General features: G+C 36.1%; 2 protein-coding genes across 5 annotated transcripts in view; both read left to right on the plus strand.

The window, feature by feature from the left end:
- Positions 1-165, plus strand: part of LOC143738754 (zinc finger protein basonuclin-2) — a 6,422-nt gene extending 6,257 nt beyond the window's left edge. For both annotated transcript variants that reach the window (XR_013204021.1, XM_077230792.1), the window contains one exon: positions 1-165. This exon is cut by the window's left edge. The gene's annotated coding sequence lies outside the window, so the exon portion shown is untranslated.
- A 1,747-nt stretch (positions 166-1,912) lies between these two features.
- Positions 1,913-27,778, plus strand: LOC143738755 (NACHT, LRR and PYD domains-containing protein 3). Of its 3 annotated transcripts, XM_077230793.1 has the most exons (18): positions 1,913-2,228; positions 3,229-3,282; positions 4,092-4,175; positions 5,323-5,418; positions 9,327-9,387; positions 10,037-10,244; positions 10,481-12,203; positions 13,456-13,629; positions 14,166-14,339; positions 14,507-14,680; positions 16,883-17,056; positions 20,165-20,338; positions 20,465-20,638; positions 21,692-21,865; positions 22,254-22,427; positions 22,516-22,689; positions 24,884-25,057; positions 27,034-27,778. In XM_077230793.1, exons 2-18 carry the CDS (start codon positions 3,242-3,244, stop codon positions 27,143-27,145), a joined length of 4,065 nt encoding a protein of 1,354 aa, XP_077086908.1. In that variant the 5' UTR covers positions 1,913-2,228; positions 3,229-3,241; the 3' UTR covers positions 27,146-27,778. The 3 variants fall into 3 exon arrangements, with proteins under 3 accessions (XP_077086908.1, XP_077086911.1, XP_077086909.1); XM_077230796.1 differs by lacking the exons at positions 1,913-2,228; positions 21,692-21,865; positions 22,254-22,427; positions 22,516-22,689 and having other exon boundaries at positions 3,232-3,282; positions 27,034-27,175; XM_077230794.1 differs by lacking the exons at positions 1,913-2,228; positions 20,165-20,338; positions 20,465-20,638; positions 21,692-21,865 and having other exon boundaries at positions 3,232-3,282; positions 27,034-27,175.

The raw sequence follows: 27,778 nt of genomic DNA on the forward strand, positions 1-27,778 counted from the left end.
ATCTTGTAAGACATTTAATGCTGGTAATTGTAAAGTAATAAAGGTTACGGAGATAAGATTATATTACATGCTTCAACAATCATGTAAAAATAAAATATAAAGTTCTAACCCAAAATCAACATAAACCTCTAAACTAGATGGAATTCTCTTCTGAAACTCTCCACTGATGACCAATCAATATATATATATATTATTATTATTTGTACATTTGCCATTTGTTGCATTTTCATCTTAGCTGTGTACATAAATTGAATATAACAAAAGACAATATTTTAAAAAGAAAAAAATATACAATACTCCAACTGTATCTCACTCACTCTATATCTAGTTTTAAAACTTTCTTAAAAACTCATCTATTAATGTCAGGCTTTTAATTCCACGGGGAACTAATGTTCTTAATTGAATTCTGTGTTTATTTCTGTTAATCGTTTTTATTTATTTCTATCTATCTTTGTTTAACACTTTGGGCAACTGTTGTTGTATTAAATTGTGCTTCATAAATTAATGGAAGTTTAAAAAAAGAGTCTGAAGTGTTTTTTCTCTAAAAGATTATTTTACCACTGGAAACTGCTGTTTCTTCTTTTTTTCTGTTTGCCCTCATGTTGTTACACACACACATACAAACAAACAAACAAACAAACACACAAACAATCCCATAGGGCACCAGGTTTTCCTGCCTGAGAAAGTGAAAGTAATGCATCAGGATCGCAGAATGTGACTGTGAGGAATGCATGGCTACACTAAAACTATAAAAGTATAACGAGCATAACTCCATATTCTGGTCCTTTGATCTCGATTTAAAAACAGCTCAAATGAAATGTTATGGTCGAGTTAGTTTTATGTTCGATATTAATCGCCAGACAGTCGTTCCCCTGTTCTATGGGGTCGGCAGTCTTACAAAGATATCAATAGCAGAATTAGTTTTAACTTTGTAAATCGACATTAAATATTCATTCAAAATTACCTTCGCGTTATACATGAGAACATAGACATAATAAATACATAGACGCCCTATTGGCCGCTTTGGAACGTTGCTGCGATACGTCAACGTGTCTCCCATTTTGCGGAGGGCAAGACTGCACCGTAAACAAATGCAAGTAAACGGTGAGCTGCGGTTTTCTGGATAAAAACAAAAAAGAAAATTACATTTATCTACTGAAATCAGTTGATAAATGTAATTTTTGATTTTAATTTGATAAACGTATACGTGGTTTACAAAAAGTTCCATCTCTATTTATTTAAAATCTCGATAGTTAGACAGATTTATAAAACATTTTTTTAAATAAGGAATTGTCAAAGCTCCGGCTTGTCATGTAGGCTATCTGGCTTTTTATTCTTGGATAAGAATTGTGAAGATATAATTAATTAGACTAGAGACATCAGAGCCAGCGGCAAACGTCAGAAGCTCTAGCCGAGGAAAGGCTGTTCCAGGCGGGGTACATGAGAGCGCTGAGCGCGCGCTGATCCCTGGATCTCAACTCCGAGACCGTCAGATCAAATAAATAGGCGCTATCTTTATAAATAAACCACATATTTGAGCTTTAAACAACTACATTGTCGACTGAAATACTATTAAAACTACATTTCGTGACACAATAACAGTAGTATTTTTAAATTTCGCGGCTTTTCTCCTCTGGACGTTACTATTACTAATTATATCATGACCAAATACAACCAGAAAAAAATGTTCAGTCTTGCTTGTGAAAGATAATTCCTCGAGACCTGTTTTCAATTGTACGGCGATTTGTCCAGGCCAAAGCAGTACACGAAACAGTCATTTTTATCAATTCTCGCTATGAGAAGTATGAGAAAGTTGCCCTCCGCAAAATGGCGGCGCCGTTGACGTACGCTCCAGCAGCCAATAGGGTGTCTATGTATTTATTATGTCTATGCATGAGAATGCTTTGACTGCGCATGTCTTAGGGAATGTCTGCCAATTCCACCAACTGCGGTAAACGTAATATTTGTATTATTTAAAACTACTTTTAACATTTAAAAACAAACATGTTTAAATCATAGACTGTAAAAAAAAGATGGACGACGCCCCTTCGCTCTCTTCTATTGGTGAGAAGTGAAGCCTCTAGAGTCCATAGACAGTAAAAGAAAGTGTCCCGATATGGAGCCGACATCTTGGGACTCGAGTCTGCGCAGTTGCGATCTCGGGACCAGCCACCGGGGGGCGATCGAGACGCTTTGGCTTGACTTTTATGCGGACTCACTTACTACAGGTGAAATTGTGCCTAATACCTCCCTTTATGTATTTACATGTATTGTATTGTATACATATATTGTATGTATTTAAAACACAATTATTTTTATATAAAAAATACTGTAATTCATCAAAAGGGTTAAATTGCATTTGAGATTTTGCATTATTCACCTGTCAGTCTGTTCACTGGGAACGTACCACAACCATGGCTGTAGCTATGAGGTCACAGAGGTCTGGTCTATATTTTTTCGATGTGTTTATAATAAAGGTTGTGAAATAATTGCCTTTATATAGTATTAACTCGACGATATTGCAACATCAAGATAATTTGATAAAGTGCGAGATAAGATGAAAGTAGCTAAACTAAACATTTCATAATTGACAGCCGTTTTAAAGATAGAAATGTTAAAAGACCAACAAAAACTGATAAACTTTTGACTAATTTCACCCTTTTGAATTGAAAATATGCCTATATAATTTACGTAACATTTACGTATGTAATAATTTTAGTAACTGTCCATGTGAGAGGACAAGAAACCTTCACAAAGCCATTTTTTTACCTATTAGGCATAAGATTAATAATGAATGCGTACATATTGTGAATGAATTTAATACATTTACTTAGCGTTCTAAGAAAATTGTTCATAAAACATATAAATATCAATTGAGCCTATGTTTACTCTCTACACTGACACAGACAATGAAAAGACGCTTTATGAGGGGAAGACTGAGAGAAAAAGAAAGAGTGATGAAGAAGAGAGAGCAGATATTGGCAAATAATTTAATGCCCGCTGACGCGGTTTTAAAGCTAGTTTTTTCAAAAAGTTTTTGGCCTTTGAAAGGCTTAAATTGCACAAATGTAGATCAGAGATTTGTAGCTCTGTGATTATAAAACCTTCAGCCCTGACTACAACCTTCAGAACATGGGAAAAACTCCCTCCTAAAAACTGTTTAATGTCAGGCTCCATGTACACCGTATTGCTGAGACTGAATCATTTCTAAGAGCAAATGTCTGTCAGTTTGTTGACAGGAATGCAGAGCAGTCTAGAGGAAACCATGGACTCCAGAAAGAGGTGACAAGCAATCATAAAACATTACATTTTAACTTCATGTGAATGCCTGCACACTGATAGATTGCAATTAGAATAATTAGTGTTGAAATACTGTGAAATAACATGAACAAATTACACTAATGTTGACAAAGGTGATTAAAAGATTAAACATTGCTTACTGTTAGTTCATGTTAGTTAATACAATAACTGTTAACAATGAGATCTTATTGTAAAGTGTGACCTTTATTTTTGACACTCTGAATAACAACATCAGCCACTTATTTTCCTTTTTCTTTCTTTTTTTTAGAAATTAAATAAAAATTTCAATATCATATCTGTCTAAATATTTAAATACCTTCTGACCATCACATCCAAGTTTCCTAATTTGAAATCATTTCTCTTTCTAAATGCATACACAGTTATGATAATATAATATTAAATTGTTAATGCAAAGCCAATAGACATTTTAGTATCTCAGCGTAAATCATAATCTTGACCGAGATTTTTTTCTTTTACTCCATTTCCCATTATATTATTGTGTGTGATATTCAACATCTTTGGTTTAGATCAGAGAATCTCAAGCTTTTTGACTCAAGGCTCCTCATGGTCAAAGTGACAATAGTCGATAGCTGCTCAATTTAAAATTATATCAAATAATTATAAATAAAAAAATTCAATCAAAATGTTTATAACTGGATGTTTTTCAGGATTTAGACATTTTACTACCCATGAATTTACATAATATTTTTACAGTTTTTTTTAAAAGTTATGTTTTACTCACAAATAGCAACAGTATTAAACTGCTGTTGTTTTTCTGTATTCTTTAAAAGATCTGTCTCTCCTTCACCGGAGTCCAGCCGTGTGTCCAACGCTTCGATGGATCCTCCACCTAAACTCAGATCTAATAAACGGAGGTGGGGAACGTATCGTGGTTATTGCTGTATAAAAATGACAAAAAAAGTCAGTGGGGTTTACATAGACGATTGGAGATGAGTCAAGTACATTTCATAACTAGTACAAGTACTAGTATTACATAAACACTACTCTGCAGATCTGAGTAAACATTATTTTAGTTACACAACATCTGTAATTGTGTTTCATATCAGTATTGATTAACCCTGTAAAGCCTGATATATACAATAAATGTAATAATTAGTAAATGAAATAAAGAGTACAAAAATTATTTAGTGAAATTGAACAATTTTTATAAACCTTTAGACAAAATATGCAAAAGAAGTTTGCGTTTTTGAGTATTACATTTGATCTTTTTAAAAGATTAGGCTTTTATGGGTTATACAGTCTGCTATATTGAGAATATGAAGGCTCAGAAGGCTGTATGTATAGGTAGGATGATATTTAAATGCTTAGTTTTATGATCAAAGCTCTGTATGCAATACATTGATGATTGGGAGATGAACTATTAAACCTTCGTCAAAAGGCTGATGATCATATTTAATACTCAAATAATTATGTAACTATATCCTACAACTCAGGTGATACTTATATGTAGATTTATTTATTTATAATATTCAAAACACTGTAAATAGGTTCATAATCTGTAGATCTGAAAATGTCTATTCTGACTAAACCCAACTGTGATAGTTTTATTCTCATATATTTATATTTTTAATTTTTTATTCTTATAATTTGTAGTATTATGTTTCATGTTGTATTTGTATAGTCCACTGGAAGCCTCAGTACCAAAACAAATTCCTTGTGTGTGCAAGCACACTTGGCAATAAAGCTCTTTCTGATTCTGATGTCTAGATAATCAAGTAAACCTGCTTCAGTCCAGTTAAATTATTACCAACAATATCAAAGTTATTCTTATGTTTACTCCAGCAGAAAGACAGGTGAAGCGAAGTGACTTACAACTGAGTAAACGTAAATCACGTAAATCTTTAATTTTATATAAAATAATGTACTGAAAATATAATGGCATAGATACTTCAAAAGTCCCACCTTGGCAAAATTCAACTAGGCACATTTAACTCATGGCATCTGTGACGTTTTTCAATTAGAAATATGCTTATCGTCTGTTTGTTGGATGCTTTTTAAAAGGAGATCTGTCTCGCCTTCACCCGTGAGCTGTGTGTCCGACGCGTCGATGGATCCTCCACCTAAACTCAGTTCGGGAGACTCTTCTGCTAACCTGAGGTGAGGAACATGAAGCATGTTTATTATCAGATAATTATCAGATGACATTTAAAGAACACCAATTATGCGTATAGCCATCTTCATCTGTGTTTAGTGTGTAGTGTTCATCTGTGTTTAGTGTGTAGTGTTCATCTGTGTTTAGTGTGTAGTGTTCATCTCTGTGTAGTGTGTAGTGTTCATCTGTGTTTAGTGTGTAGTGTTCATCTGTGTTTAGTGTGTAGTGTTCATCTGTGTTTAGTGTGTAGTGTTCATCTGTGTTTAGTGTGTAGTGTTCATCTGTGTTTAGTGTGTAATGTTCATCTGTGTTTAGTGTGTAGTGTTCATCTGTGTTTAGTGTGTAGTGTTCATCTGTGTTTAGTGTGTAGTGTTCATCTGTGTTTAGTGTGTAGTGTTCATCTGTGTTTAGTGTGTAGTGTTCATCTGTGTTTAGTGTGTAGTGTTCATCTGTGTTTAGTGTGTAATGTTCATCTGTGTTTAGTGTGTAGTGTTCATCTGTGTTTAGTGTGTAGTGTTCATCTGTGTTTAGTGTGTAGTGTTCATCTGTGTTTAGTGTGTAGTGTTCATCTGTGTTTAGTGTGTAGTGTTCATCTGTGTTTAGTGTGTAGTGTGTAGTGTTCATCTGTGTTTAGTGTGTAGTGTTCATCTGTGTTTAGTGTGTAGTGTTCATCTGTGTTTAGTGTGTAGTGTTCATCTGTGTTTAGTGTGTAGTGTTCATCTGTGTTTAGTGTGTAGTGTGTAGTGTTCATCTGTGTTTAGTGTGTAGTGTTCATCTGTGTTTAGTGTGTAGTGTTCATCTGTGTTTAGTGTGTAGTGTGTAGTGTTCATCTGTGTTTAGTGTGTAGTGTTCATCTGTGTTTAGTGTGTAGTGTTCATCTGTGTTTAGTGTGTAGTGTTCATCTGTGTTTAGTGTGTAGTGTTCATCTGTGTTTAGTGTGTAGTGTGTAGTGTTCATCTGTGTTTAGTGTGTAGTGTTCATCTGTGTTTAGTGTGTAGTGTGTAGTGTTCATCTGTGTTTAGTGTGTAGTGTTCATCTGTGTTTAGTGTGTAGTGTTCATCTGTGTTTAGTGTGTAGTGTTCATCTGTGTTTAGTGTGTAGTGTTCATCTGTGTTTAGTGTGTAGTGTTCATCTCTGTGTAGTGTGTAGTGTTCATCTGTGTTTAGTGTGTAGTGTTCATCTGTGTTTAGTGTGTAGTGTTCATCTGTGTTTAGTGTGTAGTGTTCATCTGTGTTTAGTGTGTAGTGTTCATCTGTGTTTAGTGTGTAGTGTTCATCTGTGTTTAGTGTGTAGTGTTCATCTGTGTTTAGTGTGTAGTGTTCATCTGTGTTTAGTGTGTAGTGTTCATCTGTGTTTAGTGTGTAGTGTTCATCTGTGTTTAGTGTGTAGTGTTCATCTGTGTTTAGTGTGTAGTGTGTAGTGTTCATCTGTGTTTAGTGTGTAGTGTTCATCTGTGTTTAGTGTGTAGTGTTCATCTGTGTTTAGTGTGTAGTGTTCATCTGTGTTTAGTGTGTAGTGTGTAGTATTCATCTGTGTTTAGTGTGTAGTGTTCATCTGTGTTTAGTGTGTAGTGTTCATCTGTGTTTAGTGTGTAGTGTTCATCTGTGTTTAGTGTGTAGTGTGTAGTGTTCATCTGTGTTTAGTGTGTAGTGTTCATCTGTGTTTAGTGTGTAGTGTGTAGTGTTCATCTGTGTTTAGTGTGTAGTGTTCATCTGTGTTTAGTGTGTAGTGTTCATCTGTGTTTAGTGTGTAGTGTTCATCTGTGTTTAGTGTGTAGTGTTCATCTGTGTTTAGTGTGTAGTGTGTAGTGTTCATCTGTGTTTAGTGTGTAGTGTTCATCTGTGTTTAGTGTGTAGTGTTCATCTGTGTTTAGTGTGTAGTGTTCATCTGTGTTTAGTGTGTAGTGTTCATCTGTGTTTAGTGTGTAGTGTGTAGTGTTCATCTGTGTTTAGTGTGTAGTGTTCATCTGTGTTTAGTGTGTAGTGTTCATCTGTGTTTAGTGTGTAGTGTGTAGTGTTCATCTGTGTTTAGTGTGTAGTGTTCATCTGTGTTTAGTGTGTAGTGTTCATCTGTGTTTAGTGTGTAGTGTTCATCTGTGTTTAGTGTGTAGTGTTCATCTGTGTTTAGTGTGTAGTGTGTAGTGTTCATCTGTGTTTAGTGTGTAGTGTTCATCTGTGTTTAGTGTGTAGTGTTCATCTGTGTTTAGTGTGTAGTGTTCATCTCTGTGTAGTGTGTAGTGTTCATCTGTGTTTAGTGTGTAGTGTTCATCTGTGTTTAGTGTGTAGTGTTCATCTCTGTGTAGTGTGTAGTGTTCATCTGTGTTTAGTGTGTAGTGTTCATCTCTGTGTAGTGTGTAGTGTTCATCTGTGTTTAGTGTGTAGTGTTCATCTCTGTGTAGTGTGTAATGTTCATCTGTGTTTAGTGTGTAGTGTTCATCTGTGTTTAGTGTGTAGTGTTCATCTGTGTTTAGTGTGTAGTGTTCATCTGTGTTTAGTGTGTAGTGTTCATCTGTGTTTAGTGTGTAGTGTTCATCTGTGTTTAGTGTGTAGTGTTCATCTCTGTGTAGTGTGTAGTGTTCATCTGTGTTTAGTGTGTAGTGTTCATCTCTGTGTAGTGTGTAATGTTCATCTGTGTTTAGTGTGTAGTGTTCATCTGTGTTTAGTGTGTAGTGTTCATCTGTGTTTAGTGTGTAGTGTTCATCTGTGTTTAGTGTGTAGTGTTCATCTGTGTTTAGTGTGTAGTGTTCATCTCTGTGTAGTGTGTAGTGTTCATCTGTGTTTAGTGTGTAGTGTTCATCTGTGTTTAGTGTGTAGTGTTCATCTCTGTGTAGTGTGTAGTGTTTAGTGTGTAGTGTTCATCTCTGTGTAGTGTGTAGTGTTCATCTGTGTTTAGTGTGTAGTGTTCATCTCTGTGTAGTGTGTAATGTTCATCTGTGTTTAGTGTGTAGTGTTCATCTGTGTTTAGTGTGTAGTGTTCATCTGTGTTTAGTGTGTAGTGTTCATCTCTGTGTAGTGTGTAATGTTCATCTGTGTTTAGTGTGTAGTGTTCATCTGTGTTTAGTGTGTAGTGTTCATCTCTGTGTAGTGTGTAATGTTCATCTGTGTTTAGTGTGTAGTGTTCATCTGTGTTTAGTGTGTAGTGTTCATCTCTGTGTAGTGTGTAATGTTCATCTGTGTTTAGTGTGTAATGTTCATCTGTGTTTAGTGTGTAGTGTTCATCTGTGTTTAGTGTGTAGTGTTCATCTGTGTTTAGTGTGTAGTGTTCATCTGTGTTTAGTGTGTAATGTTGTGTTTGATCATGAGAAAGCTCCAGTTCTTCTCTATATCAGTGTCAGTGTTTCTGAACTCCTGAAACGCCTCCATTGTATCTTGAGTTTCTTCTGGGAACGAACACGTCACAATATTCCTCATTATAATAATTCATGTGCAGAATAAAGGGGCGGGGCCTGGTTGAGTTAGTTAGTAGTGTGTTAAACTGGTGGTTATGGAAAGGGGCGGGACATTTCCCAAACACACTCGAAGCGCTCGACCAATCACAACACACTGCTCCAGCCAACCAATCAGAGCACAGTGTGGTTTTCATAAGGAGGGGCTTCATAGAGACAGGAAGTAAACAGAGCGTTATTGACAGACTGGAAAGAGAGGAGCCGCAACAATGGAGAATATGAGGAAAATAATCAACATTCAAGCAGGAAAACCTGTTCTAGTAGAGCCTGATAACAATATCTAGACTTTATCAAGGGCGTAATAGGTCCTCTTTAAATGATACTTATTGGATAATCGGTCGACATTGTAGCTTCGTGTTTTCAGCAATTATATCAAGGGCTTGTAGTGTTATTCATGTACTTGATACTGAGGAATGGACACAATTAATGTATTTACATGCTAATAATACAATGCTAACATGCTAACAGTAACAAACAGGAGGGATCAAAATCCATAAATGGCGAGATGTCGCTTGATGTCATCTTCAGGGTGAGTGTTTGTCAAATACTATAGGAATTATAGGCCTCTTGACTGAATATTGTCCTGAATTCCCACTTCTTACGTTAGGACTTCATGATCAATCAAATTAAAATTCTGATGTGGCTTAGTGCTATTTATGAAATTTCAAAGGCTGCGATTGAATTAAATAAATGTATGCGCTGTGATTTTCAGAGTGAAGCACAACACTGTGTTTATTTACACGCGAGCAGCTCGTGATCCAGTGTTTTCAGCGTCTCTGTTCACAGTAAATACTTCATCTTTTAAGTTTGAGTCACTTTAACATGCAATTGAAAACAAAACGTGCGCATACCATCATCACATACTTATAATGAGAAACTCTAATCATCAGAAGAGACACTTTAAGGCTAAAATAATTTATTTTTACAATAATTTATCATTTTAAAATAAAGAAAAAAAGAAAGCCATAAATATTAGTATTACAGTTGTACTGTAAAAAAATATATCAAAATTATTTTATAATTATTATTTTAAGAAATTTCTCCTTATTAATTGAGTCAAGAACCCTAGAGTTCTATATATAACCTCTTTGAATCTTTTTCTAAGAGTGTTGTCTATATATTATTTGCAATGTGTTATTCAGAGATGTTTGAATAATCGCAGTGCTTTCTGATTTCAGGAGCTTGAGGACACAAACATTTATTTGATGAAGAAAGAGCTGGGCAGGTTCAAGAAACTGCTGAGGCCAGATTTCCCAGCATGCTCTGTGAGCGAGGAGGAGGATGATGATGAGGGTCAGAACCGAGTGAGGGAGGGAGTTCTGAGGATCTCGCTTCAAGTCCTGCGGAACATGAACCAGACAGACCTCGCTAACACACTACAGACCAGTACGAGACCCATTTTAAACTCTCTTTGTGTGGAGGCATATGGTAGATTGTGTGCAACGGGTTTTTCAGCTAAGTTTTGATCATTTAAAGGCCTTTGAATATCAAATACAGTATGATACAGTAGGCTTTAAATGATTAAGCTTTTGAGTCAATTTGTTCACAGATTAATAATGCATTGTTTTTCTGTTTATTTAATGGTCTACTAATTTCAGAATTGTTTCTATTGGATATTGCAGAGCTGATCTCAGTGAGTCAGCAACAACTGAAGTCCAGACTGAAACAAACATTTCAGAGAATCAGTGAAGGAGTCTCTAATGGAGGGAACGTGACACTTCTGAACAATATCTACACAGAGCTTTACATCACAGAGGGGGGTACTGGAGACTTCAACGTCGAGCATGAGGTGAGACAGATCGAAACCTCGTTGTCCAGAGATCTAGAGACATCGATCAGATGTGATGACATCTTCAAACCCTTACCTGGACGAGACAAAGCCATCAGGACGGTTCTGACCAAAGGAGTCGCAGGAATTGGAAAAACCGCTTCTGTGCAGAAGTTCGTCCTGGACTGGGCTGAAGGAAAAGCCAATCAGGATGTTCACTTCATATTTCCACTTCCTTTCCGAGACCTGAACTTGATGAAGGAGAAGCGGATGAGTCTGATGGAGCTTCTCTGCTGTTTTTTCACAGAAATGAAACCGATAGAATATAACGACTTCAAAACAATCTTCATCTTTGATGGTCTGGATGAGTGGCGTCTTCCTCTGGACTTCCAGAACAATGAGATTTTGTGGGATGTGAACGAATCGGCTTCAGTGGACGTGCTGTTGACAAACCTCATGAGAGGAAACCTGCTCCCTTCTGCTCGCCTCTGGATCACCACGCGACCAGCTGCAGCCAATCAGATCTCTCCGGACTGTGTCGACCAGGTCACAGAGGTCAGAGGGTTCAGAGACCCTCAGAAGGCTGAGTATTTTCGAAAAAGGATAAAAGATCAGCGTCTTGCCAGTAGGATTATCTCACACATTCAATCGTTAAGGAGCCTGCACGTCATGTGCCGCATCCCAGTGTTCTGCTGGATTTCCGCCACTGTTCTGGAGAAGATATGTGAAGTAGATGGTGCAGAGATTCCCAAGACTCTCACTCAAATGTTCACACACCTGCTGATTGTGCAGACCAAACTGAAGACCCAGAAGTATGATGGGAAATGGGATCTTCGGGAGGTCCGAAAGAGCATCCTGTCTCTTGGGAAACTGGCTTTTGAACAACTGGAAAAGGGGAACCTGATCTTCTATGAGGAGGATCTGAGACAGTGTGGCATTGATGTCAGAGAAGCGTCCGTGTGCTCTGGAGTCTGTACGCAGATATTCAGACAGGAATTTGGGCTGCAGTTGGAGAAGGTGTTTAGTTTTGTGCATCTGAGCGTTCAAGAGTTTCTCGCTGCTTTGTACAAGTTCCTTTCCTTTGCTCAGGACAAGAATGAGTGCTCAATGACGGATTTTATGAAGAGCGAAGTGGACAGGGCCTTGCTGAGCGAGAACGGACACTTAGATCTCTTCCTTCGCTTCCTTCTGGGACTTTCGCTGGAGTCCAATCAGACTCTCCTGCGGGGATTATTCACACCGAGAGGAAGCTCCAGTTGCACGCTGGACACGGTCAAGTACATCAAGAGTAAAATCCGAGAGAATCCTTCCCCTGAGAAGTCCATCAATCTGTTTCACTGTCTGAGCGAGCTGAATGATCATTCCCTGCTGCAGGAGGTCCAGACGTACCTGAGCCGCAGCACAGGTGCCCAGCGCCTCTCCGGAGTCAAGCTCTCTCCGGCCCAGTGGTCGGCGCTTGTGTTCGTGCTGATGAACTCCACGGATAGCTTGGATGAGTTTGAACTGAGGAAATATGATCTATCAGAGGAGTGTCTTCTGAGGCTGCTGCCAGTGGTCAAAGCTTCCAGAAAAGTGGAGTGAGTATATCATAGTATTTAGTTGCTTGTATAAATAAATAATAAAGTACAGAAAACTTAGCTGATACTTGTACAATTTTGGTGGGTAAAAAAACGTGTGACAGCTCACTAGAGTGACACAAACCGTATCCGGTGTGCAACGGGAGCTTCCAGATAGTTGGAAGTGTTTTTTTTAACACTAATGGAACAAATGTATCTGTTTACAAAGTACGTTTTTTTTTACATATATATATATATATATATATATATATATATATATATATATATATATATATATATATATATATATTATATACATCTTTATATAAGTATTTGACATATATATAAATATTTCTGTGTTTCTAGTGATGGGAAAATGCTTACATCAGGGTTATTGTAGTTAAACAAAATCCATTAAAAACAGTTTCATTACTCGTAATAAAACAATTTATCTAAAATTAAATATAAATAAACCATAAACTTATTTTATTTAATTTAGATGCCAAGGCAACATTTATTTTTTCCCATTTAGCTGAACTAAAACTCAACTAAATAATAATAAAAACTAATAATAATGGCAAAAACAACAAAATTACTAAAACTGTAACTAAAATCTAAAAATAAAAACTAACTATAGTAGTGACTCGATGATAATTAGATAACACTGGCTTACATGCCCTGAAATTTTTGATGTACATTCAATTTAATAAAAGTTTGGATCACACTTTTTTTTCTATTGTTCTCACCCTTCGCACCAATGGTGCCAGCTGTCTTTTAGGCCTTTCACCATTAGTGTATCATAGCAGTTCATATTATATAAATTAAGTGGTGTTAAAATTAATACAGCATATTTCAAATAATATAATTAATATTTATTATAGTATTTAAATGGTAAAATTGCACATTCAAACTTTTCATGACTGTGTCCTTAGTGGTTAAAATGTATTGCTTTTCAAGTATATTCATGCATTGATTTGCTCAATTCAAACGTTTTACTTTCAAAAAATTGTACTCCGCTGCTCTGTAACATAAATAAATAGTTAAATTAGGGCTGCACAATTACAATCTTAGTCCACATTACATTCAGTAAATTTTGATATAATAATAATATATTTATTAACACACTTACTATAAGACCAAATTTAAATAGTCTGAGGGTAAGAAAGGGTCTCATTCAAGGATTAAATGAACTGGTTTAAGTTAGTGTCTGTGTAAATCTATACTTTGTGCTGTTATTGGGGATAACAACACAGAAATATTCTTTCTCTCCCAGTCTGAGAGGTTGTAATCTCACAGATCAAATCTGTTCAGCCCTGGCCTCCGTGCTCAGCTCAAACTTATCACGACTGAGAGAGTTGGACCTCAGTGACAACAACCTCCAGGTTTCAGGAGTACAGCTTTTCTCTGCAGGACTGGAGAATCCTCACTGTAAACTGGAGATACTGAAGTACGACCCTTTGTATACGTATGTTTGGCAGTGTGCATCTATGTGTAAGCCTTTTTAATTGAATGCAGTTTTAACAGTTGGGTTCCAGAAGTAAAAACTCAGTCATTTTCTCTATAAGGAAGTTAATTTTAATGATAACTTATAAACCATTAAAGTCAGACCTACTGTGAGCTATGTTACCCATGATGCTCCACAGAAAGCTGCATTAATCAGACAGTCGAGACAAGCAAAACGATTCTAAAGATCTTGTTAGCTCCGCCCACTCCCATGAAGCAGACTGTTTCCCATGGCTTATAATGCTTTTAACGAAGACTATTTGAAATCCCTAAGGCAAAAATGACTGGAAAAAATACTTTCGGAACTAACAGCACTGAAAAAGTGGGTGGGACTGATGCGCATTATTGCGAACTGTGTTTCAGTCCAATTTTTATGACATTTTTTTCCTCTCTAAATGTTTTATGTTCATTTAGATGTGTGTCTTATTACATGTGTGCTCAATATGAATAATTTGAAATGTAATGCCAATGTTACTGCAGATTGTGTAACTGCAATATTCGAGAGGATAGCTGTGCTGCTCTGGTTTCAGCACTGATATCAAACCCGTCACATCTGAGAGAACTCAATCTGAACTCTAATAAACCTGGATATTCAGCAGTGAAGCTTTTGTCTGTTCTACTGGAAGATCCTCACTGTAAACTAGAGAAAATACAGTGAGTGAGATCTGTTTTATATATACTTTTGAAAGTATTAATTTTTCTTTAATTTTTTCACAACAAATACACAAAAATTGTTGGATTTACATTTTAAGCAGCAATACACCTTAATTAAAGGGTTTTGAGCCGTACATGTGAACACTGAGTGTTTCTTCTCTGTGTAGGCTGTATGACTGCAGTATTGGAGAGGAAGGTTGTGCTGCTCTGGCTTCAGCACTGATATCAAACCCCTCACATCTGAGAGAACTCAATCTGAACAATAATGAACTGGGAGCTTCAGGAGTGAAGCTTCTCTCTGCTCTACTGAAGGACCCAGACTGTAAACTGGAGAAACTACAGTGAGTTATACTGTTCAATATTTTGAGCATACATTTTTAAAATGATGCAATGCGAAAAATTGTCTTGGGTATGTATATATATATATATATATATATATATATATATATATATATATATATATATACATTTTTTTTTTTTGGGATGAAACCTTTATTCATTGGGACATTATTCCTGACCAGATTTTTGTTTAAGTTTGTACAGTTTAAATTCTGGAATTACTTTTAAGCTTAAGTTGGAGCATGATATTCCAAGCCATAGTGTCCTGTAGAGTCAACCCTGATCAAATGCACATGAACCAGCTAATCAAAGTCTTCAGTAGTACTGGAATTTTACAGGCAGTTCAGTTTGACCAGGGTTGGCCCCAAACTCTGCAGGACAGTGAACATAATTAGTAAACATATTACACTTTTTAGTTACATTTTAGTTTTTTTATATATATATTTGGTTTTCATCTTAATTTATTTAAAGTTTTAGTAATTTTGTTGTTTTTGTAAATTTTATTAGTTTTTTATATGTATATATGGTTTTTATTGTTTTATTTGTTAGCTTTATTTCATTTAGTTTTAGTTATTTTAGTACTTTGAGTTCATCTAAAGAAAAATGAGAAATGTTGCCTTGGTAACTAGCTGAAATAAAATAAGTGGTAACACTTTACAATAAGGTTCCCTTGCTTAACATTAGTTAACTACATTATTTAATGCATTAGTTAGATGCTTTGTTTCCCAGTCAAGACTTAGAGAAACTTGTGAATGCTTTCATCACCAGCAGGGTGGATTATTGTAATGGACTTCTCACTGGCCTTCCAAAAAAGACCATAAGAAAGTTGCAGCTCATACAGAACGCTGAGCAGAACCAGCAAATATGAACACATCACACCAGTCCTCAGCTCTTTACACTGGCTGCCAGTTACATTTAGGATTGATTTTAAAGTATTATTACTGGTTTATAAATCACTAAATGGCCTAGGACCTCAATACATTGCAGATATGCTCAGTGAATATAAACCCAACAGATCACTCAGATCATTACGATCACATCAACTTGAAATACCAAGGGTTCACTCTAAGCATGGTGAGTCCGTCTTTAGCTACTATGCCAGCCGCAGCTGGAACCAGCTTCCAGTAGAGATCAGATGTGCTCCTACAGTCACATTCAAATCCAGACTCAAAACACGTTTGTTTAATTGTGCATTTACTGAATGAGCACTGTGCCACTGTTCGTCCGACTGTTTGTACTGTATTTTTTATTTTTATTTTTTTATTCAAAACTGTTTTAATTACTCTGATTTCTTTTGATTATTTTAATTTCTTCTATGTAAAGCACTTTGAATTACCACCGTGTAGGAAATGTGTTATATAAATAAACTTGCCTTGCCTTGCCTAACATGAACTAACAATGGCAAATACTTCTAAAGCATTTGTTAATCTTAGTTAATGTTAATTTCAACATTTACTAATACATTTTTAAAAATTAAAAGTTGTATTTGTTAACATTAGGTAATGTACTGTAAACTAACATGAACAGATGATTATATTGTTATAATCATCATACAGTCATTATGTTAGTAAACTATTATATTGTTTACTAACTAGAATTAACAAAGGTTAATAAATGCTTTTGGGGTGGTGATGGCCGCAGTGGATAAGACACATGCCTTTGGTGTGAGAGACCCGGGTTCGAATCCACGACACCAATGTGTCCCTGAACAAGACACTTTACCCCTAGTTGCTCCAGAGGCATGCGACCTCTGAAATATAGCAATTGTAATTCGCTTTGGATAAAAGCGTCAGCTAAATGAATAAATGTAAATGTGCTTTAAAAATATATTTCTCCATTTTAGTTAACACATTAACTAATGTTGTAAAATGAGACAAATGTGAAGTGTATAATTTTAGGAACGTTTAAATTGAAGTACCTTATATTTTGTCATAGTTATTGTTTTAGTTAACAATAATAACCCTTCCCCAGAGGGCAGAGATATAATAAATATGATAAAAAGGTTTGTTAATCAGTATCTGACTCCTTGACTGTCAGTCATAAACAACAATTGCTGTATTTCAAACATATCACTTATAACTAATTATGAATGGAGATTTAATGCTTAAATGTTGTTGCTTGGTGATAAGAAAAAGAATTGTCATTTTGTCATCAGGCAAATGTTTTTTACCGATGCAAATGTGTTTTTCTCTATCTCTCTGCAGGCTTGATGACTGCAGTATTGGAGAGGAAAGTTTTGCAGATTTACTTTCAGGTCTGAGATCAAACCCTTTACACATCAGAGAACTTAATCTGAGCTGGAACAAACCAGGAGATTCAGGAGTGAAGCTTCTATCGTACCTACTGAAAGACCCACAGTGTAAACTGGAAATACTACAGTGAGTGATGTTTCATATTCAGGACTTCAAAACACAACCTCTCCAACATTACATGAAGAAATACATTTGAACTAGACGTGTAATCTGGCATTTCTGGTAGCTCATAAATATTAATGATGGAGTGAATGTTTCTCTCCATGTACTTTAGTGAGGTACTGTTAATTTCAACAGCCCACATTTCGAACTGCTCAACTGGTCTTTTAACGAAGTGCATTTTGCTAAAGTTCCCCTCATTCTTATCTTTTACCTGCAAAATATTAGTGTTTAGCTGTAAGACTGTGTTCACACTTGGCAGGTTTGGTTGGATTAAAACGAACTGTGGTGCGATTGCACTGTTAGTGAAACGCTACCAAATAAACACTGCTGCACAAACAAGTGGACCGAGACCCCGGAAAAGGTGGGTCTCAGTCCACTTCCAAATGAACTCTGGTGTGGTGCAACATCCAAAGGCATTTAAATGGACCAAAGCAGAATGTGATGTCAAGAGATGCAACCTTAAAAAGGACAGAATGTTCAAGCATTCCTTTTTCTTCTCGTCATAATGTCGCAATGTTTCCCATTACAGTTCGGTAAAGGCATCAGAACCGTGTCTCCTCGCAGCAGGTCTTCATTTGCGTGTGTGACGGATGAATTCCTGTCGCTGTTTTGACTCCTTTACACATTTTATAAGTTCATAAGTTCTCAGCAAGTAAAGATACCATCCTATATACACACACACAATGAGCGTTTAGCCCAGCACACAGAAAATATGTTTTTATTGTTGTTGTTGCTTTATATCTTCAAGTACAGTGCTAGAAATGACAGTGTAAATGCTAAGCGAACCAAGACTAAATTTATTATTTTCCTTTTGGGTCCGGACTAAAATAACCAAGTGTACAAGTAAATAAATATGAAAAAATATGGAAAAAAAAAATATGAGAAAAAATATATGAAAAGACAATGCAGAAAAGCAGAGCGCATGTGGTGGAAGACAAAACTTGTAGTCCATTATAACATCTACAAAGACAGCATCCAAGCTTTCAATAAGGAACTAGGCAAAGCTAGACAGACTTTCTTCTCGAATATTATAAACAGCAATATAAACAACACATGCACTCTTTTTGCTACTGTAGAGAGACTGACAAACCCCCCAAGCCAGATTCCCAGTGAAATGCTCTCAGACAGCAAGTGCAGTGAGTTTGCTTCCTTCTTCTCTGAGAAAATCAATAATATCAGAAAGGTGATCAGCTCATCCTTGAGTTGCGCTGGGGTCAGACAGATCAAACAACAGCCTGAGAAAGTATTCACTATGTCTGATTTCTAAGAAATTAATGGCAACATTTTGGAAGATACTGTACAGCACCTAAAAACATCAACCTGCGCCCTTGATGCACTTCCCACATCTTTCTTCAAAAATGTGTTTAACTGTTAGAAGCAGATCTACTAGAAGTGGTAAATGCCTCACTTCTCTCTGGGAGTTTTCCGAACTCCCTGAAAACTGCAGTTGTCAAGCCCCTCCTGAAAAGGAGCAATCTGGATAAGACCATATTAAACAACTATAGACCGATCTCTAATCTTCCTTTCATAGGCAAGATCATTGAAAAAGTTGTCTTCAATCAGCTGAACAAATTCTTAAGCTCCAATGGATACTTTGATAATTTTCAATCTGGTTTCCGATCGCATCACAGCACAGAGACAGCGCTCATAAAGATAATAAACGATATTCGCTTAAATACTGATACAGGCAAATTATCAGTGCTGGTACTACTCGACCTCAGTGCTGCATTCGACACGGTCGATCACAAAATACTTCTTGACAGGCTGAAAAACTGGGTCGGGCTTTCTGGGATAGTCCTAAAATGGTTCAGGTCATACTTGGTAGGGAGAGGTTATTATGTGAGTATTGGAGATCATAAGTCTGAGTGGACATCCATGACATGCGGAGTCCCTCAAGGCTCAATTCTTGCGCCACTCCTATTCAACCTGTATATGCTCCCAATGAGCCAAATAATGAGAAATAACCAAATCGCTTACCATAGCTATGCAGACGATACACAGCTCTACTTAGCCCTATCGCCTAACGATTACAGCCCCATTAACTCTCTGTTCCAATGCATTGATGAAGTTAACAATTGGATGTGCCAAAACTTTCTTCAGTTAAACAAAGACAAAACTGAAGTCATTGCGCTTGGAAACAAAGATTAAGTTCTCAAGGTGAACGCATACCTTCAGTCTAGGGGTCAAACAACTAAAAATCAAGTCAGGAATCTGGGTGTGACACTAGAGTCAGACCTTAGTTTCAGTAGTCATGTCAAAGCAATAACTAAATCAGCATACTATCACCTGAAAAATATTGCAAGAATTAGATGCTTTGTTTCCAGTCAAGACTTGGAGAAACTTGTGCATGCTTTCATCACCAGTAGGGTGGATTATTGTAATGGACTTCTCACTGGCCTTCCAAAAAACACCATAAGACAGTTGCAGCTCATACAGAACGCTGAGCAGAACCAGTCCAGAACATATGAACACATCACACCAGTCCTCAGCTCTTTACACTGGCTGCCAGTTACATTTACGATTGATTTTAAAATATTATTACTGGTATATAAATCACTCTATGGCCTAGGACCTCAATACATTGCAGATATGCTCAGTGAATATAAACCCAACAGATCACTCAGATCATTAGGATCACATCAGCTAGAAACACCAAGGGTTCACTCTAAGCATTGCGAGTCCGCTTTTAGCTACTATGCCAGCCGCAGCTGGAACCAGCTTCCAGAAGAGATCAGATGTGCTCCTACAGTCACATTCAAATCCAGACTCAAAACACATCTGTTTAGCTGTGCATTTACTGAATGAGCACTGTGCCACTGTTCGTCCGACTGCTCGTACTGTATTTTATTTTATTATTTTATTTTTTTATTCTAAACTGTTTTAATTATTCTGTATTTTATCTTTTATTCTAAACTGTTTTAATTATTCTGATTTCTTTTGATTATTTTAATTTCTTCTATGTAAAGCACTTTGAATTACCATTGTGTATGAAATGCGCTATATAAATAAACTTGCCTTGCCTTACCTTTCCTTACAAGTATAAACACACCCTGAGTGTCTTTCTCTCCTCAGGTTGGAGTGTTGCATTATTGGAGAGGAAGGTTGTGCTGCCCTGATTTTAGGTCTTTTATCAAACCCATCACATCTGAGAGAACTCAGTCTGAGCTACAATGAACCAGGAGATTTAGGAGTGAATCTTCTGTCTTTGCTACTGAAGGAATCACACTGTAAACTAGAGAAACTAAAGTGAGTGATAATTGGTAATCATTTTATCAAATCAATGTATCTTATATTTTTAAATGTTTCATTCATTCTCTATTGAATGAAGAATCTGTGTTGAGCAGTATATGTCAGTCGTTCTCTTCTCTGCAGACTGGAATATGACAGCATTGGAGAAAAAGGTTGTGCTGCTTTGGCTTCAGCACTGATATCAAACCCCTCACATCTAAGAGAACTCAATCTGAGCTGGAACAAACCAGGATTTTCAGCAGTGAAGCTTTTGTCTGATCTACTGAAGAATCCACACTGTAAAGTGGAGAAACTACAGTAAGTGATATTTTAAATATTATTTATATTTACATTCTGTGTTTATCATATTTTTGGATTAATTTAAGGTAACACTTTATTTTGATAGTCCACTCTAATAATTATAAGTATATTTGCAAATACATGTAAACTTAGCAGTCATTAGATTATTAGTAGACTGTCAGCTTAATATCTGCTTACACTTTATTTTGATGCTCCTCAACAGACATTCTACTGACTATAAGTAATTTTGCAACTACATGTCAACTTATTCTACCAACCCAAACCCTAACCTAACAGTCTACTAATACTTGAATGAGAGTGACTTGACATGTAGGTGCAAAGTTACTTATATTTAGTAGAATGTCTAAAGTAGACTAATGAAATAAAGTGTGACATATTTAATCCAAACTTTCTCCTCTACATTTTTTTTACAACAATCATACAAATAAAGCCAATAGTAATAAAATCATTTCAGTGGACTAATATTGTGGTTACTGAATGTTCAGTTCATCAACATCAGTAGTCCGTAGGGGTGCACGATCTAGGTAAAAATATAATTGCGATTATTTTGATTGAAAATGTGATTTAAAAAATCTGATTTGCTGTGTAATTTTGCAAATTATTTTATTATACATCAGTATGGCTATATAATAATTAAAAGCAATACAAATTCTTTATAATTAATTAAACAAATGTGAAAAAAATCTAAATCAAAACAAATTAAGAAATATTACTACTGTAATATTTCACTGTAAAATAATAAAAATATGCTAGTAACTGTAAAATAACAATGCTACTGTTTATGGTTGTCTTTATTTCTTCATTTTCAAATGTGAAATGTTCTACTGAAAGATCCTTACTGTAAACTAGAGAAAATACAGTGAGTGATATTTTATTGTATTATCAAATCATTCTCTGATTTATATATATTTTTGAATGTATTATTTTTTCTTACATTATTTCACAACATATACACAAAAAATGTTGCATTCACATTTTAAGCAGCAATACAGCTTAATTAAAGTGTGTTTAGCTGCACATGTAAACACTGAGTGTTTCTTCTCTCTGTAGGCTGTATGACTGCAGTATTGGAGAGGAAGGTTGTGCTGCTCTGGCTTCAGCACTGATATCAAACCCCTCACACCTGAGAGAACTCAATCTGAACAATAATGAACTGGGAGATTCAGGAGTGAAGCTTCTCTCTGCTCTACTGGAGAACCCACACTGTAAACTGGAGAAACTACAGTGAGTGGTATTTTCGGAAAATATCAGTGTACCATACCAACGTCAGCAGGATGTGTTTAATTAAAACAAATATGTATACTTCAGTGGTTCTCAAACCGGAATGACTTAAACGTATTTAAATTAATAAATAATTATCAATATATTAAAATAAACATACTCTAATCTAAGTTAAAATAATAAAAAGACACAAAATCAAGATGAACTGAAAACTGAAAACTCAGCAAAATTTATTTAGCTTTTCCCTCAATAACAATTGTTTTTATTTTATAAGTGTTCTTTAAATGGATTCAACAGTTTTTGAACTGTCAATAAAAAATGACTTGCAGAGTGAAATGACTTGCCTGAAAGTGACTCTGGCTTGCTGCTAAATCTCTTTTTCTCTTTGCAGGCTGGAATACTGCAGTATTGGTGAGGAAGGTTTCACTGCCCTGATTTCAGGTCTGAAATCAAACCCTTCACATCTGAGAGAACTCAATCTGAGCAGGAACGAACCTGGAGACTCTGGAGTGAAGATAATGTCTGATCTACTAAAGGATCCAAAGTGTGAACTTGAGAAACTAGAGTGAGTAACATATTGTTTTCATACACAGTTTCACTCACTCCTTTTCATAAGCATGAGTGTTGAGGCATTTTTCTCCTTCTCTCTGCAGGCTTGATGACTGCAGTATTCTTGAGACAGGTTTTGCTGCTCTGGTTTCAGGTCTGAGATCAAACCCCTCACACATAAGGGAGCTCAATCTGAACTCTAATAAACCAGTGTTCTCAGGAGTAAAGCTACTCTATGATCTACTTGGAGATCAGCACTGTAAATTGGAGAAACTACAGTGAGTAATATTTCATGTCTCAAAACCCATACAGACTTGATGATCAGATGAGTCCCTCCAGGATTTCGCGGGCCTTTTTTGTGATTGTTGCGGCCTAAAATGCCTGATGTTGCGGCCACTTTTCTAAAAAGTTGCGATGAAAGTTGCGATGTTCTTTGGCATTTGTTTTTATTGGTTAAAACGGCAAAGGTAGATCGATTTTTACTTAAAGGGATATTTCACCTCTGTAAAGATGAATGTGTATTTAAAATGGGTCATTTACAGTTTTTTACAATCGCTATGACAATTTTTTCAATACTTTTAACAAATTTCCTAAACTCTTAACACAGTTAGCACTACATCCGTCTGTGTAAGCTATACTAGTAAAACATTTCTTGTTGCTTTAACACAAAATGCATACAATTAACACAAATTTAAAATGCTTGAACTTCTTTTACACACAAGCTCAAACAAGACCAAAACAATGGATTTTTACTGCCAAATTTACCAATGCTTTAGCACTGTATGTCAGAACAGAAAACACCATGTTCTAAACCTAACCAAGTCTAAAGTCAAGGTAAACAGCGGTTTATATTGTGAATTGAAACACAAATATATCCCCTGTATTTTATTCTATTGTTACTGAGAAACAGCTGAATGAATTATGCAAATATATAAATGTATTTTTATTTATTTTATTCATTGCAGCAATTCTGTCTATGTCTTTGTTTTTTCATTACAATAACCGTACATTCTAAAAAGCACTCTGAGATGGGTCTTTTTTCATTGAATTTCTGCAGAAAAAGACCTAAACCAAACAAAACTGTAGAGAGGCTTCAAAAGAAACTGCAGTGCAAAAAACAATCTATGATCAATACAATATACTGTCTGTTGTATAAGGGCAGACCTGACACATATAAAATAATGCAGTTTCTGTAATTCCATCTGATGTTCGTGTTTTTACAACATTGTGCTGTGATTGACTAAATCTTCCCGTTGGACGAGAACATATGTTAGTATTTTGAAAATTATTTGATTTTGAGACATGTTTGCAGTGTTTTGGAAGACATAGTGTATTTTTGCTAATGTGTATTATTGTATTTTGAAAATTAGTGTTGGAGTTTAGTTTACAATGTGTGATTTTGAGCATGAAATTAATTGTTTTGCCAATTGTGTGTTGTAGGTGTGTTGGTGCGTTAAGAGTTTAGGAAATTTGTTAAAAGTATTGAAATAATTGTCATAGCGATTGTAAAAAACTGTATGTAGTAGAAATGTGAAATTATTTTTGAATTTGCCATTCCCAAGCCATGCCCTACCGGTAAGCGAGCGCAGTTAAACAACAAGGCTATCTACTAGTGAGTCTCCATGACAAGTCTGCTCAGGATTTCGAGATCGCCAAAAATGTCCGGGATTCGGCTTTTTCGTTCTACAGTCGCCCCTCATTATGTTTACTGTGGCGAGCAGGACGAGACTGAGGGCCGCGGGAGAACGACGCGAGTGATTACTGATGAGCGACACCTGTGAGACGCACCGGTCTCGTATCTCTCACGGAGGAGCGGGAATTTTCTTTTATTGTTATATATCTTTTTTTGTGCATTTTATAGGTTTACAAAGTGAAAAAGCCCAAAGTCCACCCCAAAGGGACTTACCTTATGTCCCAGAGAAAACACTGTTCTCCATCTGCTCTATTGTAGTCCAGCCTTTACTTCAGAGACAAATGTGCTCACTTTGTAACACACATTATAATGCCCGCCTAGCTGCAAAACATAATGTTGCATGTAACTTTGAAATGTGTTTTACTTTTACCTATTTTGTAAAAAAGAGTGTGTCGCCCATTGTGTGAGGAGAGTGAGCCGCTGCGTGAGGAAAGTGGACAACGCTTTGCAGGAGACCGCAATGATTGGTCAAAGTTGCAGTGATTGGTCAAAATTGCAAGTCGCACTGAATTCAAAGGGATTTGTTGAAGTTGCGTTAATTGTTGCGATCGCAACATCGCGAAATCCTGGAGGGACTGTTCTATGTGTGGAGGATACTGTTGGCCAAAAATATTGCTGGATTACAGTTAATGGCAAAATTAATGCTTGGAAATGTAAACTGACATTTCTTTTTGAAATACTAAAGCAACAGTTATAAACAACTGTCTAAACATTAGCATTGGATGGAAGTATATTTATAATTTATGAGTGTTCAGCTGTAAATGTCATCCTCTCCTCAGGTTGGAATGCTGCAGTATTGGAGAGGGAGGTTGTGCTGCTTTGGCTTTAGCGTTGAGATCAAATCCCTCACATCTGAGAGAACTCAATCTGAACTACAATGAACCAGGAGATTCAGGAGTGAAACTTCTGTCTGTTCTACTGATGGACCCCCGCTGTAAACTGGAGAAACTAGAGTGAGTTATATTATCATTATCAAATTAAAACAAGGCACAGTGATGCATTTAGCAGAACTTTTTAACTTGAAGTTTAAGTTTAAGGGTTCGTTGACCCAAAAATAAAAAATTCTTTCATAATTTACATACCCTTGTGATGTCACAATCCCGTAAGACTTTTGTTCATCTTCGGAACATAAATTAAGATATTTTTAATAAAACCTGAGCCAGTTCTGTACTTACCTAAAGATATCGTAAATCTAATCCATATGAATTGACCAGTTTAGTCCAAATTTTCTAAAGAGACATGATCGCTTTATATGATGAACAGAATGAATTTAGGATTTTATTCATATATAAACATTGATCAGCGGACATAAACCGAAATGTCACTTCCGGTGTGAGTACGCTGTTTGCAAACGCCGCTTCACACCGGGGCTGTTTGTCTGTTTTGGTCTTGTCTTCTTATGTATTTTATACACTTATAAAAATGGACTTTGAAGTGTCTTCAACTGATGGACTGCGTTTGGGTTTCTGTGATTCTCGCTGGTGCGCGGAGATGGTGTGTTCAGCTCTGCTGCTTGTTGTGGTGCTTCATCTGGCCTACCTGATGCCACCGGCCTGCCTACCGGACCGTGTCCGTAGTGTGTTGCTGCGGACAAAGCCTGTTTTATCGGGAGGATTTTGTGGCATGGTTGCCATCACCGTCAGGTGTTCCAGTTTGCTGACGCCGATTTCATGATCATCTGTGGTGTTTGATGTGTATACTATATTGTTTCTTGAATTTGTCTTGTTTTTTTATGTATTTGTTTATTAATTGTAAAGCACTTTGAGCTTCGGAAAAACTCTATATAAATTAAATGTATAATTATTATTATAAACAGTTATTAAAACAGACATCATTGGTTCTTCTGTAAGCTCAAACGTGCAGTAGAACATTAGAATGAACCTCACTGGTTCATGCGTCAGCTCAAACGCGCTGCGTAACAGATGAAGATGAACCTCATTGGTTCTTCTGGAAGCTCAAACGAGCTGCAAGGTGATGAATGTTTATGTGAATAAAGAGCCATTCACACCAAGAACGATAACTATAAAGATAACTATATTTGCATCTACACCAACGAACGATAACATTCTGTTTATTCTAAGTTTGTGCGCTGTTGTTTCAAAGTTTGTACAATATGTCATTGAACTTTTTTGCTGTTATTGTTGCATTTACACGTCATTAATCAGCAGATGTCCTCAGCATGCTATGTTTTGAATGAATCTAGCTAGATATAATATAACAGTGAATTTAGCTGACATGGTTAAAATAGTAGAATAAAAACAACACTTCAAAGGAAGTAAGACAATGTTGTTGAAACTAGCGCTGGATACCTAAGGTTGTCTTTATCGTTATCTTTATAGTTATCGTTCTTGGTGTGAATAGGCCTTAAAAGCCTAAATTCTGTTCAATCTGATAATCATATAATGTGATCGAGTCTCTTCAGAAAATTTGGAATTTTCACTCAATTTATATGGATTAGTTTTTATGATCTATTTATGAACTTTATGACACTAAAGCTTATCTGCCTCCAGAAAAAGTGCTAAATATTTTACATTTACATTTATTCATTTAGCTGACGCTTTTATCCAAAGCGACTTACAATTGCTATGTATGTCAGAGGTCGCACGCCTCTGGAGCAATTAGGGGTTAAGTGTCTTGCTCAGGGACACATTGGTGTCTCACAGTGGATTCGAACCCGGGTCTCTCACACCAAAGGCATGTGTCTTATCCACTGCGCCATCACCACCCCATTAGCAAATTTTGATTTGCTAATCTCTGTACTTTATACAAACAACAAGATGCATACTTCCTGTTATGACCATTACTACTCAATGTTATTACTAATAAGACCATTATCACTACAGTTTTATTATTAACTCTGTAAACCAGCGATGTATTCTCACATGGCTCCTGGATAAAGTGTTTTGAGTTTTTCTCTTTGTCTCTGCAGGTTGTCTCACTGCAATATTAGAGATAGAGCATGTGCTGCTCTGAGTTCAGCTCTGACTTCAAACCCATCACACTTGAGAGAACTCAATCTGAACTATAATCAGGACATTTAACACTCTCTGATCTACTGGATGCACATTGTTAAGTCAAACTAATGTTACGTTTCAAAAGAAATTGTAAATATGTATAAACGCTCAGTCGGTGTGAGTGGGGCACAACCTACGCGGGGCTAGATGTCACACACTTGTTTTAAATACTTCCACACATGCCAGCATCACAAAACTTTATGTATTTACTCGTTGCCATATACACACTATATAGAGATAAAATTGCGTCAAAATCCAGAAATCTTTCGCAAAAGTAAATTTCTTATGTTAATTTTTCATCTGTTTTTTGTTTATTTAAAATTAGACCAATCTGATATTATTTTAATCTGAAATCTGTTATTTAACAGTTGAGATAGTTCTTTAATGCTTAGCTAACAACCAGAAGGCACTTTCCAGGGTTAAATCCCAGATCTGCAGACGGGGAACGTTATAATACGTTACAATGAGCCCCTATTAGAACTATGCTATTCTATTCTATACTTTTATGAATTCTATTGAGAAACCATGAGAAAAAGGTAAATAGAGACTTAAGAGTCTCATGTATTGTTGTACATGTATTGTTATACGTGTATTGTACATGTACATTATACATGTATAAAATTAGTTTATTTTTATTTATTAAAAAATGCCATTATTTTA

The sequence above is a fragment of the Siphateles boraxobius genome, unplaced genomic scaffold, assembly GCF_051911475.1.
Source record: "Siphateles boraxobius isolate OS27281-9 unplaced genomic scaffold, OSU_SipBor_1 150, whole genome shotgun sequence".
Lineage (NCBI taxonomy): Eukaryota > Metazoa > Chordata > Actinopteri > Cypriniformes > Leuciscidae > Siphateles > Siphateles boraxobius.

What these genes read in the sequence shown, in the direction of transcription:
- LOC143738755 (XM_077230793.1), top strand. Translation starts at nt 3,242, where the DNA reads ATGCAGAGCAGTCTAGAGGAAACCATGGACTCCAGAAAGAG. An exon ending in CGCTAACACACTACAGACCA is followed by an intron (nt 10,245 to 10,480) that starts GTACGAGACCCA and finishes TGGATATTGCAG; the next exon opens with AGCTGATCTCAGTGAGTCAG. An exon ending in TGTAAACTGGAGAAACTACA is followed by an intron (nt 21,866 to 22,253) that starts GTGAGTGGTATT and finishes TTCTCTTTGCAG; the next exon opens with GCTGGAATACTGCAGTATTG.